At 45.2% G+C, this 15,246-nt stretch overlaps 1 protein-coding gene across 3 annotated transcripts in view; it reads left to right on the top strand.

Annotated features, from left to right (window-relative positions):
* The window catches only part of GCH1 (GTP cyclohydrolase 1), a 140,633-nt gene that overhangs the window by 65,678 nt on the left and 59,709 nt on the right, over positions 1-15,246 (top strand). For 2 of the 3 annotated variants that reach the window (XM_053224473.1, XM_053224472.1), the window contains exon 4: positions 7,265-7,415. In XM_053224473.1, the coding sequence (XP_053080448.1) occupies positions 7,265-7,415 (151 nt within the window). Of the gene's footprint in view, positions 1-7,264; positions 7,416-8,086; positions 9,528-15,246 lie in introns of those variants that run through there. The other variant, XM_053224474.1, reaches the window with a different exon arrangement.

The following is a 15,246-nucleotide window of genomic DNA, read 5'->3' as shown; positions in this document are numbered from 1 at the left end:
CTCATAGCAGGTGGGCAAGAGCAATGACTATCTCTTTGAGTTTTCAGCCAGCAATCAATATGGCACTTACTGAGCTCATATTGTTAAGGAGTGGCCATGATGGAGGTGGTGGAGTTGATAACAGCTAGTGGGGAGGCCTTCTGTGCCTGAGGTGCATACAGACTAAAGAGAAGATGAGGCTAAGTCATGTGTGGCCATCAGAGAATGGAGAAGTCTATCCTAAGGGCCTGTTGTATGGACTGTTCATTTCTTCATTCATTCAACAGACACTTAATGAATTTTGGGTATGTGCCAGGCATGGTTGTAGACACCAGGAATAGAGCAGAGAAGAAAATGCATCCCTTATTTTTGTGGAGGGTGCATTCTATGGGAGTGGAGACAGCACAAAATGATAACATATGGCATGCAGTAATGATAAAATGTTGAGGCAGAGGAATGAACAGATTACTATTTAGGATAAGTGGTCCAGGAAGATCTTTTTTTTTTTTTAAGTGTTTATTTATTTTTGAGAGAGAGAGAAAGAGCACACAAGTAGGGAAGGGGCAGAGGGGGAGGGAGAATCCCAAGCAGGCTCTGCACTGTCAGCACAGAGCCCAACGCGGGGCTCAATTCCACGAATTATGAGATTATGACCTGAGCTGAAACCAAGAGTTGGCCAGTTAACCGACTGAGCCACTCAGGTGCCCCCAGGAAGATCTTTCTAATTGGCTGGCAATTGAACAGAGCAGAGAGAAGGTGAGAGCCAAGAGGATACCAAGGGGGGAGAGACTCTGAGGGAGCAGTGAGCACCCAGGGCCCAGGTGGGAGTGCATGAAGGAGGAAGCAGTGTGTCTGCTGGGCAGGGAGTGCAGGAGAGTGGGGGCCAGTGGGTTTGGGTCTGAAGGGCTATGTGGGTCATTTAAGTCACTGGCTTTTACTGAGCCATTGTGGGGTGTTGAGAAAGGGCAGGATCTGACTTAGGTTTTACAGGAGCAGCTAGGTTAGTCTGGTAAGAATGGAGTCGGTGGGAAAAGCTGGGTGTAGCCAGTGGCTCATGATATCCAGGGAAGACAGCTGAGAGTGGCTTGAACCAGGGTGGTCATGGTAGGTTTTGAGAAGTGGAGGAATTATGGATGCATTTTCAAGTAGAACTGACAAGACCTGCTGACAGATTGCATGTGGGGTGTGGGAGAAGGGAAGGAGGCAAGGATGACTCTAAGACCCAGCACGAGCAACTGGAAGAATGGAGTTACCACTGAGGCTCTAGAAAGGATACAGCCAAAGTGACGGTGACCAAAGGGCTGAGACACCAGTGGCTCATGGAAGCAAAGATAAAAATTGGAGTGTATTTATGGATGAATATGTCTACTTGTTGTAATGAGGAAGAGGTTGCAAATTGGTAGGCCCTGGGCTGAATCTGGCTGGTGGACATGTGTGGTTTGGTTCTCACAGTTACTTAATAAGTAACTCAACTCAATTAGTTGATATTTAGAACCAATGGGATTTTATATAAAAATATGGATTTCCTGCTTCTTTTAGGAAAGTGGAAGTTCTGGCAGTCCAGGTGAGGGCTGGTTGGCCCTGGATGACAGCTAGCCCCTTTGGCAGGGTGCCCCCCCCCCATTCCCTATTATTTTATAGCTGCTTGCTACCCTCTCTCAGTCCTGGTCTCCTCATTTGAAAATAGGAATAACAGTAGTACTTACCTCCTGGGGTTATTAGGAAAATTAACAGACATAACTCATGTAAAGCAACTAGAATACATGGTTATCGACTAAGTATTCAAAAACGCTTGCTTTATTGTTGTTGGTGTTATTATCTGTCTGGTCTTGCAGGGCTGTGAGTTTGCAGCTCTTGCCAGGAGGATTTCAGAAAGCTGGAGGATGATTCTAACAGGGGTTGAGAGGTGAGTGAAGCTTCCCTTAATAAATAATGGCACCAAACCAGAAAGCAGAAGGGAAGGAGGCACAGCGCCGAGACACTTAGAAAATTGTGTCCGCCTGAGCGCTATCAGCCCCACAGATCAGGGTTCATTTCTCTTCTTCCGCAGAGCTCGGCATAGTGGCCTGGATCACCCAGTGACTCATCTAATAGCCCAGTGAGTTTGCCCAGCTTGCAGCATCACAAATTACATTTGCAGCCTCCTTATCAGGCAAGCTAGGAAATTAAACCTAAACGGCTATGGTGTTGCTAAGTAATATGGCTGCATACACAGACACCCGAGGCTGAGACCATCACAGCCCCATTCAAGCATCATTTCCCACTGTGGCTAATAAGGTTTGAGACCTTCAGAGAAACTGTTATTTTTTTAAGGTCAGAAAACGAGGTTACTTGGTTATAAGCAAAAGAGAGAATTTCCCTTCTAGATGCTATGTGTGTGCATGTGTGTGCGTATGTGTGTGTGTATGAGTGTACGTGTGTTTGTATATGGGTCTCTGTTGGAAATCTATAGTCTTGTGGCTAGTGAAAGTGAGGGGCAGGAAGCCAGCTTGCCTTCCTGAACCCCTCTGCCCTGGGCCATCTTTGTCTATTTTAGGGTTTGGCTCCTCATGGACCCACCAAGTGTAAAGCTTGAGTGCATGAATCCAGGGAATGAGGCAGTAGTTCTGTGGCCCCCTTAGTTCACACGGGTAAGGATTTAGCATGTGTATCATCACCCCAGTGTGGCTCTTCTGTAACTTAGTATCTCTGCTGGGTGGTGAAGTGTGGTCAGGGGGTTGAGGCATCTGGAGCCCATGAGCCCTCTACAAGCTCCCTCTCTAAAAGGAGTCCCTCCATCTTCTCTGATCTGGGCTCCCGGAAAGGGGTGAGAGAATTCCTATTTAATTAGTATCTTCAATCACATTGTCTTCACAATACTGCGGATTATTTTTCAAGACTCATTCAGGTTGTGTGAGCCTCACATATTTCTGGTTGGTGAGAAGGGGGTAGAGCTTATAGGCCACTGGAGGGAGATGCCTGCTGTCCAGTGGGTGTGTTTGACCTGTGCGGGTCTGAGGTAAGATCTGAGTTCCATCCTCTGGTAGCTCTTGATAATCTGATCTAGCCAGTCCTGATCCTCACTAAGCAGAAGAAGGTGGAGAATTTCTTCTGGCATTTGTTGTGTGGTATGAGACATGGCTGTGCCCAGATGGGACAAAGACTTTCAAATAAGAGATGTCTCCAAACCAAACTTTCCATATTCCCATCTTTCCATTTTTTTGATAGGCATGGACCCATTTCCCTGGGAAAGAGCTGTGCTCTGTTAGAATGAGACTAATCTGTGGGACTACCCCAGCTGGCCATTGATCTGACTGGGACATCCCTGTCCACCTCCACGTGAGTGATATGTGACCTCACCTTTATATATCACTCAGGAAACACTTGAACAAGCAGGGGTCATATTTCAGTCCAGTCTTTGGTTTTAACAAATAGTCAGGTGTAGATAATGATATTTAATCATTAAACCACCAACATATCTCATTTTGTAGTGCTTTGCAAACCTTGTGTGGCTGTGAGCTGTGATTTGTTTTCATGTGAATGTGACATGGTGCTTGGGTCTTATTGGTTAATTTTCATATAAGTCTTTATTTTTGCCAAATATTTTCACTACTAATTTGTTGCATAGTAAGTTAAATCAAGAGCTGTATGATTTGTGTCCCCTTTAACACTATTTCTATTTGAAGGCCATATTTAAACAGTGCCCCTTTCTCTGGAGGGCTGTCACTTCGTCCAGTAGATGTGTTTCTTTGGATCGTTCTTTTATGACTTGTATTGGTCCTGCTGCCAGAAAGACTTCCAGAGAGTGAGCTGACCCCACGCTGAGTGCCTCTATTGCTCTGCTTACCTTCCTCTGGATGACCAGTGAGTTGCTAAGCACATGTGTCTGCATGGCTATGTACTTGCCCATTTCTGAGGCCTTCAACTCTATCTGAATTCTCTGAGCTGGTATACAGTCTGGATTAGGTTTTCCAGGGGAAGGGAGACCACTGCCTCCACTGGCAGGTTCCTAGCACAGGACAAGAACAACCTCAGGACATTCTGATTCTCCAAGGACCTCAGAAGGCACCACTCCCACCTAGGATAGAGGCACGTTGGTGCAGCAGCCTTGTGTTTTGGAGACAGTCCCACCTCATTCAGAATTGCTTCTATCTCCACCACTGTTGAAACATCCTGGCTAAGTCTAGGGTCCCCACTTTTTCTTCCTTTCCTTCAAAGTGAAGACTGGTCAGCACCTTAGAGATAATGATGCACCTTTAAAGTGATAGCCTTTTACAAAATTCTGATGATAGGGGTGCCTGAGTGGCTTAGTCAGTTGAGTGTCCGACTCTTGATTTCAGCTCAGGTCATGATCCTGGGGACGTGGAATCGAGCCCCATGTCAGGCTCTGCACTGAGCATGGAGACTGCTTAAGATTCTCTTTCTTAGTAGGAAACATGGTGCTTTTTGCTACATTTGGTTAAGAGTGAATGAATATGCATCTCCTGTCTATCCACAATTTCATGTGCTCCTGCTGACTGATTTATCAAGGCAGTTGGTCAGGGGTGAAATACCAAAGGCCCTCCAAGTCTCAGTTTAGCAAAGAATGTAATATTAAAAACTTTTATGAGGAATTCTTTCTAAATCCTTTGAAACCTAATTCCTAATTCCACCTTTCTAGATTTTATATATTAATTTTTCTGACTTCAATAAATTGTCAACTATCTTCAAATTTTTAATAAACTTATGTATCTTTTTTTAAGTGCTTGTGCACTCTCTAAAATAAAAAAATTATAAAATTCTGATGGTTTATTGCAGATTCACGGTGGAAAATGCTGAAAATACAGAACAGCACATCAAAAAAATTAAAAACCACTCATAACCCATCATTAACCCACAGAATACCACTACTAACCTTCTGAAACATCTAGTTCAGGATTTTGTCTATTCACGTACATATATACACACATTTACATATGTATATAATGTATATATTTAAAAATGGGATCATAATATTTTGCTACCTGCTTTTCTCATTAACACTGTATTGGCATTCCCATGCCGTTAAAGTATTCTACATCATCATTTTGATTGCCTGTCATTTTTTATATGGACACATTCTGGTTTATTTAGCCTGTTCCCTATTATGGGATATTTAGGTTGATTCCAGTCCTTTTTTTGTCATTATAATCATTGACGTAAGGGACATCCTTGAGGTATGTCAAAGGTTAGCACATTTTTAAAAGACTTTGATATTGCCAAACTATTTTCCTGAAAGGGTATACATATTACTGACCAGCTGTGTATAGATGCCTTTTATTGCAATTTAAAACATATTTGCCAATTTAATAGGTGAAAAATGAGCTTCTCCTTGTTAATTTTAATATCGTGGAATGTGCGAGGTTATTGGCTGGCGGGGATATTTTGTGCTCCCCTGCTTCTAGATGATGGAGTTTAAAACTGTTGTTAGTTACCACTTAGGAAGATAAAATTGGGGCATGCTGCCAGGGAGCTGAGGGTAGTTAAAGTGGTCGCTATTAGACTTCAGAGCCTAAAACCAATCTTCCTAAGTGTGTTTTCAATCATCCCTGAGTGGGTCTTCTAATCTGAGGGTATCTTCTCCAGGCCTCCTGTAGGTCAGAACCTGACGGAGCATGACGTGGAACACAAGAGGCATGGGGAGGCATCTTGATATAGACAGGGTGCGTGGCTCACTAATAGATTGATACCCTATACCTCCAGTCATTCCCCTTGTTCTTCCCCTCATTCATGCAGATAATCACATATTGAATATCTTTCATTTTGCTTTATGGTGTCTATTTCCTTATATGATGGGGTAACTCGAGTGTTTGGTGTCATTGTTGTTATTTTGTGTCTGCCCAAGAGGTAGTTGAGAACCAGCTGTGTATGAATACCAGGCTTCTACTGTTTCTAGGTATGCAAACTCACAGGGCTAGGTGAGGAGAGAGGTCACAGCAGGGGAGCTGGATTTGGGAGGCGCATTAAAGGCAGAGGGTACACTCTGGATCAGATCTGTAATCTGTAATATGCAACATGTTGAGAGGACCAGCAATCCTGGGGTGGCATGGCTGGGCTTTGAGGACATATTGATGTGCCATGCTCCTTTCATGATACAAAATTGACTTTCATGCAATTCATTCTTGTGTGAAGGTCCAGGGTGGATCTAGAAGACAAAATCATGAGGTATTTTGCCAGTTTCAATAACCAAGTTTTTGGGGAGAAAACGAATGGCTGGGGTGGGGGGGTGGTGAAAGCCTGGAAGGTGGTGAAATCTGAGGGAATGCTGGCTTCCCTCCAGCTGAAGCAGGCTCTTGTGAAGGCTGGGCTAGAATGGCCCGTCCATCATCGCAAACTGGCGGGTGTTCCCAGAAGAGCCGCTGAGGTGTGAGAGAAACTGCCTTGTTACCAGGAATGTGGGAAAGAGTGGAGGTTTTATGTATAATTTCCTTTTCTCAGAATCCAAAATAGTCATAAATAAGCCCAAAGAGGCAACAGGCAGGAGAATGAAACATGAATGCCTATCATTTCTGAGGAGCTAGAAACTGAGAAGAATTCAAATAGATCTTTCACTGTGGATTTGGACTCCGAAGTAACTTGGCCAAAGCTAAATATAGTCAGTTTACAAAAAGGGCTCTGCAAGGTGACATAATGCCACAGAGATGAAGATTTTCACAGTGGAAAAAACAGGTTTGGCACAGGCAAGCTCTAAACTCTTTGGAGATCATAATCCTGTACTCTCCACAGATCCTTGGGAGTTAAAGGCTAAGACTGTTAGAACATCACGACAGGGTTTTACATCAGTCCTCCTTGCTGTGAAAGGACTTGGGTCTTTTGGTGTTGAATGCACAGAGGAGAGGATTTGGGAGGGCTGGTGGCACAACAGTTGGCTGCCTTGAAGAGAACTGCCTCTTGGAAGAATCTAGAGGCATTTGGTTGAACTTAGTGGTGTGCCAGCATTTATTATTAATCACACTGAAACTGCTTTTTCTTTGTCTTGTATTTTCTTGTAAATCTGACTTGATCTTCATAATGTAAGATATTTTCCAGAGGTTTATTGAATTTCAATTTTTTAGTCAGGATTTGAACAACTGCTGAGGCTCATGGGAGGGGCAGTTTTATAACATACATGGAGAGGAAGAAGGAATGTGTGTTTTATAAGCCGAGGTAGCATGTGTTTAAGGGGTCAGGCATGGACCCTCAGGCCTGATAGGGGCGCTGTGGAACAATGGTGGGCAGAGTAAAAATCATAGTCATGCCACAGTATAGTAGTCCTCCTTATCTGTGGTTATGCTTCCTGTGATTTCAGGTACCCACTGGTCAACCAAGGTCTGGAAGCAGATTGTCAGAAGGTCACTACTAGCCTAACACTACGTCACAACACCTGCGTCATTCACCTTATTTCATCTCTTCATGGAAGCGTTTTATCATCTCATGTCATCACAAGAGGAGGAAGAAGGGTGAGTACAGTGCTCCTTTCGCAGTACAAAAATGGACTTTCATGCAATTCATTTCAGTCAGAAGTTCCAGGGATGGATTTGGAAGACAAAAATCATAAGATATTTTGAGAGAGGTCACATTCATGTAACTTTTATTGCAGTCTATTGTTATAATTCTATTTTGTTATTAGTTGTTGTGACTCTTACTATGTGACTCTTACTATGCCTAATTTATAAATTAAATTTTATCATAGGTATGTATGTACAAGAAAAAAAATATAGTATCTATAGGGATTGGTACTATATGTGCTTCTAGTCATTCCCTGGGGGGCCTTGGAACATGTCCCCCATGGATAAGAGGGGGGACCACTATAGGTGCCATTGGACGCTTAGCTCCCACTCCACTTGGAGATGTCAAGGCCTTGTTTTCTGTCCCAGGGTCTGTGTGTAACTGGGATGGGAGACCCTTTTACTTGAGAGCTATTATCTTTGCTGCATGATTAGACTCTCCTGACCTTAGTTCTCACTTGTAAAATGAGGTAATAATAGTATCCATCTCAAGGAATTGTGTGATTAACTGAGTTAATACCTTTAAAAAAGAAAGAGCACTTAGAGCACAGAGTGAACAAGCCATGCATGTTAACTATTATGATGACGGTAGTAGTAATGACCATCCCTATTGGACATCACAGATGGAGGCAGCCTAGGGTGGTTACATGATGTCGCTGTCTCCTGGCAAGGATCCAATGAATCCCCGCTTTACACCTCCGTGGCTTTGCTGAGGACATGGTGAAGAGTGTGAGGACTGTTGTTCTATCTACTTCTGGAAGGGGCTGATGGAGAAATAACCAGGCCTGTGAGTTTATACAACAGTGGGTCAAAGTGTAAAACTTGACCTTGAGAATTTCATTAATCTCTTCAATTATATTGAAGGCAGCAGAGAAGTCACTTCTCACACGGGTCCCCCAAGAATTAAAAGAGTGAATGCTGTCCTCTAACTCTTGGCCTTGCCACTTATCAGCTGTGTCAACTTGGGCCAGTTACTTAAACTCTCTGAACTGCAGTTTCTTCATTTGTAAAATGGGAAGACTATAGCATTGTTGGAATTACTGAATCAGATGATATCTGTAGAGTTAATAGCAAATTAAGTTCTTGGATCCAGGTGATGGCTCAATAGAAGCCTGTTATCATGCCTATTATTATTTTTATTATAAATGCTTATAATTGCAAGCTACCTTTACAGTTTTCAATTTACAACACAGGGAACAGGTTACTTTCACAGCAGGGCTTGTCCTGTGACGATCTTCTCCATCACCTTAAAAGATGTTCACATTCATAGGAATTCCCTCACCTGGGCTGGGCCTGACCCTCAGAACTCCGTGGTTGTCTATGTGAAGATGGGCATTATCCATGGGAAGATTTCCATGCAAAAGCGTCCTGGTTGCACAAGGGTTGGGTCCAAGTCATCCTGCCTCTGCGAGTGTCTACAGCCCCAGGGAATGGGTCATGGCTCCTACTGGATGATTAGGACTTTTGAGGTGTCCAGACTCAAACCCTCCTCACCACTGACTCTTTCCACTGGGCAAATTCCTAGGAGTAGACTGGCAGGATTACATGGTGTTCGTTTAACTTTTTTTTTTTTTTTTTAAGAGAGAGAGAGAGTGCACGAGCTGGGAAGAAGGGCAGAGGGAGGGAGAGAGAGAATCTCAATCCTACATGGGGCTCAATCCTATGACCCTGGAATTATAACCTGAGCCAAAATCAAAACTCAACTGACTGAGCCACCCAGGCACCCCTGTTTAATGTTAAAAAAAACTGCCAACTGTTGTCCAACATGGTTGTACCACTTTATATCCCCCCCAGTTCTAACTGTATCATCTCTCCAGCCTCATTTTCCATTCTTCCCCTTACAGCAAAGTCAGTGCTTTCCAAACTTCAAGAAAAAAATCAATCTATCTATCTATCTATCTATCTATCTATCTATTTTATCTTTAACATTTGTTTATTTCAGAGAAAGAGAGAGGGGGAGAGACAGCATGAGCAGGGGAGGGGCAGAGAGAGAGGGAGACACAGAATCTGAAGCAGGCTCAAACTCATGACCTGAGCTGAAGTCAGATGCTCAACCAACTGAGCCACCCAGGCACTCCATATATATATATATATATATCTATATCTTTTTTTTTTAAGAAGCAGAACTTTAAAAATAACGAAGGCCATACCTAGACACCCAGTAAATAAAGCAGAGGGAGATAGATGCTTTGGCTGAAGGGTTGGGGGAGGTGCATGGACCCTGAAGCTGTGAGGCACCTCTGCCCACCCTGGGGCTGAAGGCAACACAGAGTGAAGACCCCTTCTAGGTCACAAGCATGAGTTAAGTTCAGTTGGATTTAACTTTCAGTTGAATTCTGGGCCTGTCAGAGAAGCCATGATATTGTCCTGGCTTGGGCTGCCAACATCTCTGCTAGCCATGCTAAAAGCCTTCCGTGGGGGTCATCCAAGCTGGCGGCAGAGGGCGAGCCCCTAAGAGGAGGGCCAAAAGCAGCAGGCTTGCTATGGGGATGATGTTTCTTACGGGATGGAAAAGATTTTCAGGATATGAATGCTACTTTTCCACCACCGCGGTGTGTCAGTCAAACTTACTCCATCTGCAGGACAAATATCAGAAGCTGTGGGACTCTAGATACCAGGGACAAAGGAACAAATTGGGAACATTGTGCACAAAAAAGATTTTAATAAAGATTGAACTGGCTCCTCGAGTAGATTCTGCCACTCTTCTTATTGTGATCTTGACAGTGATGCAGGGCGGGAATGAAAAGGCTGAGCCTGAGGCGATTCATATTCCTGGCACTGACAGGTGAGTGTAGCCTAAATGGTGGCTGACAACAGAGGTGCCTTTGCAAGGGTGCTCGAGGGACACCCTCTCTTCCCGCCAAGATCTCCCCTCTCTGCCCTCACCACCCAGCCCCACCTGGCTCAGGGCTCCAATGCTGAGGCCTCAGTGTGCATGGGGAACTTGACGGAAGCAGCTACCTGGGCTCTTAACCTTCACTCAGCACCCCTTGGGTAGGGACCTGAGGAGCTGTGTTTTCACCAAGCCCTCCACATGTGTCTTCTTCCTCCACCTTTCACCTTTTATTGTGGAAATGTTGAAACATGTACAAAAGTAGTTAGAATAATATCACAACCCCCTGAGTATTTACAGCCCAGCTCCAACAGGTACCAATATGGACAATCTTGTGTCATCTCTAACCGTTCCCTTCTTTTCTTCTTGTATTAATTTTGAGTCCAATCCCAGACATCACATTATTTCATCCATAGACAGATCAGTATGTATGGCTAAGAGATCAGGGCTTTTTTTTTTTTTTAAAGACATATCCACAGTATCAAATCTCACCCAACAAATGAGCAATAATTTCTGGGTGTTACTTATGCAAAGTCAAGTGAAAGGACCACAGTCCCAAGTGCTCTTGTCCAATTGGAAAGTCACCTTCTCAGCTAGCAGGAGCCACCCTGACACGTGCTGGAGGAGGATGTGCATTTTTTTTTTTTTAATATTAGTTATCTTTAATTTTTATTTATTTATTTTTTTAACGTTTATTTATTTTTGAGACAGAGAGAGACAGAGCATGAACGGGGGAGGGTCAGAGAGAGGGAGACACAGAATCCGAAACAGGCTCCAGGCTCTGAGCTGTCAGCACAGAGCCCGACGCGGGGCTCAAACTCATGGACCACGAGATCATGACCTGAGCCGAAGTCAGCCACTTAACCGACTGAGCCACCCAGGCGCCCCAGATGTGCATTTTTTTTTAAAGTTTATTTATTCTGAGAGAGAGAGAGAGAATGCAGGAAGGGCAGAGAGAGAGGGAATGAGAGAATTCCAAGCAGACTCTGCACTGTCAATGTGGATCCCCATGTGGGGCTCAAACTCATGAACTGTGAGGTCACAACCTGATCTGAATCCAAGAGTTAGTAGCTTAACCGACGGAACCACCCAGGTGCCCCCCGGGATGTGCCTTTTTAAAGCTGGCAGGAGCGCTACTTCTGGAAATCTACACTTACAAGAGAAAAATAGCACGAAGTCACGCTGATTACTTGCACCGCAAAAGTGTCCCTGACTCTCAGGCCTAGGAATCTGGAAGTCTTGTAGTAGAAGCCTTCTATTTATTTTTCAGACAAATTCTGTATTTTATTTTATTTATTTATTTTTAATTTTTTTTAACGTTTATTTATTTTTGAGACAGGGAGAGACAGCATGAATGGGGGAGGGTCAGAGAGAGAGGGAGACACAGACACTGAAACAGGCTCCAGGCTCTGAGCTGTCAGCACAGAGCCTGATGCGGGGCTTGAACTCACGGACCGCGAGATCATGACCTGAGCCGAAGTCAGATGCTTAACCGACTGAGCCACCCAGGCACCCCCGACAAATTTCTGTATTTTAAACTAAAAGCAGAAGGACAGCCGTTGAGTTTCCTAGGGATAGTCAGTCTCTGGGGCTACTAGTATGACATCACTCTGTGGGTTCTCTGAAATGACCCTAGTTTTCAAACGTCTGGTTAGGAAACCTGGGCTTGATTCCTATATGGCTCTCCAGTTTATGTGTTGTGTAGTTTTCTTATGTGCATTATAAAGATGATGGCCTTTGCCCCAGTGAGCTCACAGTCGTGTTTGCCTGACAGTAGATACCGTGCCTGGTATACGTACCTGCTGGAGTCCAGGGAGGGTGTGATGATGCTGGTCATGTGCTCTCCTACTTGGTTGTGCTCACTGCCCCTCCGCCCCCGGAGCCCACCCACAGCTTTGCAGGCCCACCTTCACTCCTGGATCTCTAGTCACGGTTTCTGTCAGGAGCTCAGCAGGAGCCAACTGCACTTCCCTGACGCCCAGAGTCCCCAAAGCTGGTGGGCAGAGCAGGCCCTGTTGGGACACCTGCCTTACTTGCTCCCCTTCAGGAGCCCTCTACACTGCATGGTGTGAATCTCCCTGGCCGACTGTCTTGTCTCTTCCTGGTAAGAGCACAATTGCCCATACATGAAGACCTCAGACGTAAGACTGGTTTGGCCTTGGCTAACCAGGTGTCCCTCGATTCCAGGGAGGGGCAGGGAACAAGGAAAGGGAGCTTTGCCAGTGGAGGAGGCTGCATGAGGAGACAGCGAGATGCCAGGGTCTTCTCTTGCTGTCTCTCCTCAGAGGCAAATAGTGTTCAGTCGTAAGCAACCAGGAGGATGAGTTCACCCATGTGGAACCCAGTGCAGTGAGTCCAAAGGCTCAAAGTCCCCTGATAACAGTTTCTTCCTCTCAGCAGAGGCCCGGTTGTGTCTGGAGAGTGGTCAAAGGAGTAGCTGTGGACAGAAGTCGCTTCTCTGCCTGCTTTTAGATGCCTGGAGAGGCCAAGGTGTGTCTCCCAAAGGGCCTAGTCTGTCCAGAAGTGACTGTTTATTGACTGGCTGGACATTCTATTCCTAGAGGCAAACAGACCCCCTCACCCCCCACGAAACCTGGTGTTTCTGAGGAGGTTCACAACAGCCTACTGGCACAGCTCAAGCAAAGGTATCTAGTATCTACCTGGTGAATCCTAGGCATGACTTTGGGGGTTGTCAAAGAGGAGGCAGGCCATGGGGGAGATGGCCTTGGCTTTGGAACTAGTAGGTCCCAGATTCCATTTCGTGCCAGTGGAGTGGGGGGCAGGGTGTCAGTTGGTATAACCATAGCAGAGGAGAGTTTGATGATGTCACTCAAGACCACAAATGCATGTATCCTTTGACCCAGAAATTCTGCTTGAGCAAAAAGATATATGTCAAGGAGGCTCACTGCAGTGTGTTAGTAATAGCAAGAGCTTGGCAACATCTAAATGCTCATTGGTAGTGGACAAGTTAAATAACCTGTGGTTCTTCCATACCATAGACTTTTAAAAAAGAATGAGGCAGCTCTATACATTTACTGCTACAGAATGATTTTCAGAGATATTATTGAGTGAAAAAAAGGCAAAGTCCAGAAAAACGTATAGTATGCTACCTTTTGTGTTTTGTAAAGAAGATTCCTTTTATATGCATAGAACATGTATGGACAAATAGCCAGAAACTGAAAACCCAGTTTATCCCTGGAGCAGTGACCTGGGACGGGGGGCAGTAGTGGGAAGGAAATGTATTTTTTACTATAAATGCCTTTGTAAAATCTGAGTTCTGTACTATTTGTGTATGTATGTATTTATTTATTTATTTAACATTTATTTATTTTTGAGACAGAGAGAGACAGAGCATCAACGGGGGAGGGGCAGAGAGAGAGGGAGACACAGAATCGGAAGCAGGCTCCAGGCTCTGAGCCATCAGCCCAGAGCCCGACACGGGGCTCGAACTCACAGACCGTGAGATTGTGACCTGAGCTGAAGTCGGACGCTTAACTGACTGAGCCACCCAGGTGCCCCTGTATGTATTTAAAATAAAGTACATTTGAATAAAATTTCTGACATTTATAGGCTGTGTGACTTTGGGCAAGTCACTTACTTCCCTAAGCCTCATCTGTAGAATCGGGTAAGATTTCTATTACAGCATTGCAATAATGATGGTAATGGAGAGGAAGTGCCTTGTGCAGGATGTGCTGGTGAAGGGGATTCAGCCAGTGGAGCTTCCGTGTTTGTTTATGATTATATTTTAAGTTGTTACCATCTGGATACCAGGGTGGGGAGAACAATCCTGGGCTGGGAGAGACGGTGGTTTGGAAAACCGTGGACACCTCAAGGGCAAGGATGGCCTCTTCATCCCCTCCATGCCTGGGCCACGCAAACCTGGGCTGTTTGGGTGGTGCTGTTGTCCCTAGCTGCCTTCTCTGAGCAAATGTATGAGTAGTTGAGAATGCTCTATCCGCTAGAGGGCGTCGGCTACTGGGTTGCTTCTCTTATCTCTGGAATTTCTTCTTGGGCTGCCAGAATGTGAGAGGAGATTTGCCAGGGAAAATGTTTAAGGTGACCTTTTCCTCCGTACAGTGACCATGAATACATTGCTTATTGGTTCTTGTTAGGCCTGGGGGATTCCTAATCACCAAAGGTGCTGTAGGAACCGGCATAACCCTGGGGATGGGTGTGTGTGTGTGTGTGTGTGTGTGTGTGTGTATGTGTGTGTGTGTGCCTGTGTGTATGCATGGGCTTGCATGGTATACATGTGTGCACACACGTACATGAGTGTGTGTGGGTGTTCGTGTGTGTGCACGAGGCTGTGTGGTGTGTGTTTGCATGCATGAGCATGCATGGTATACATATATATGTGTGAGTGCAGGGCCCTGGGTTGTGAGTTCTGGGTCAGTTAGCCTCTGACTGAGGGGTGCTCTGCCCCGAAATGGACTGAGCTGCTCCAGGCTTCCAAGCAGTCAGGCTATAGGACCCATACCTTACATTTGGAGAATGCTTTATATTCTTAGATCCCTCCATCTACCCTGGATCACTGCTTCTGACTGGACCTGTTCATCCATCATTTCTTGCCTCCCTGTACCTTTATGAATAACCTTTCCCCCAGACAGGAGGAGGAAGGGATCACCAAGAGAATTCCATGTCCCAGGTAAATCATGCTCCAAATGCTCTTCTCTGGAGGATAATGTGCCCCAGCTTCTGCTGGTGCTGGCTGGGGCACCTAAATAGACTGTGTCTATGCCCTCTGCCTCCACCTCTCCACTCACAGCAGATCCAGAGGGGCTAGAGGACATTTTATTTCAGTAGTCTCTCGGTGACACATCATGGGAGCTCACAGCTCCTGACTCTTAGACCAAATCTCCAAGACTAAGCAACAGCTGTGGATTCCAAGGGGGATGAAGAAATGGTCTGTCCCCAGGATGCCTAGCTTTTGTAGGTGCTTCTAGGCCAGGG

This window comes from Acinonyx jubatus, chromosome B3, assembly GCF_027475565.1.
Source record: "Acinonyx jubatus isolate Ajub_Pintada_27869175 chromosome B3, VMU_Ajub_asm_v1.0, whole genome shotgun sequence".
NCBI classification, from domain to species: Eukaryota; Metazoa; Chordata; class Mammalia; order Carnivora; family Felidae; genus Acinonyx; species Acinonyx jubatus.
Note: the sequence above shows the minus strand (reverse complement) of the source record. Positions and strands in the feature narration are given on the sequence as shown.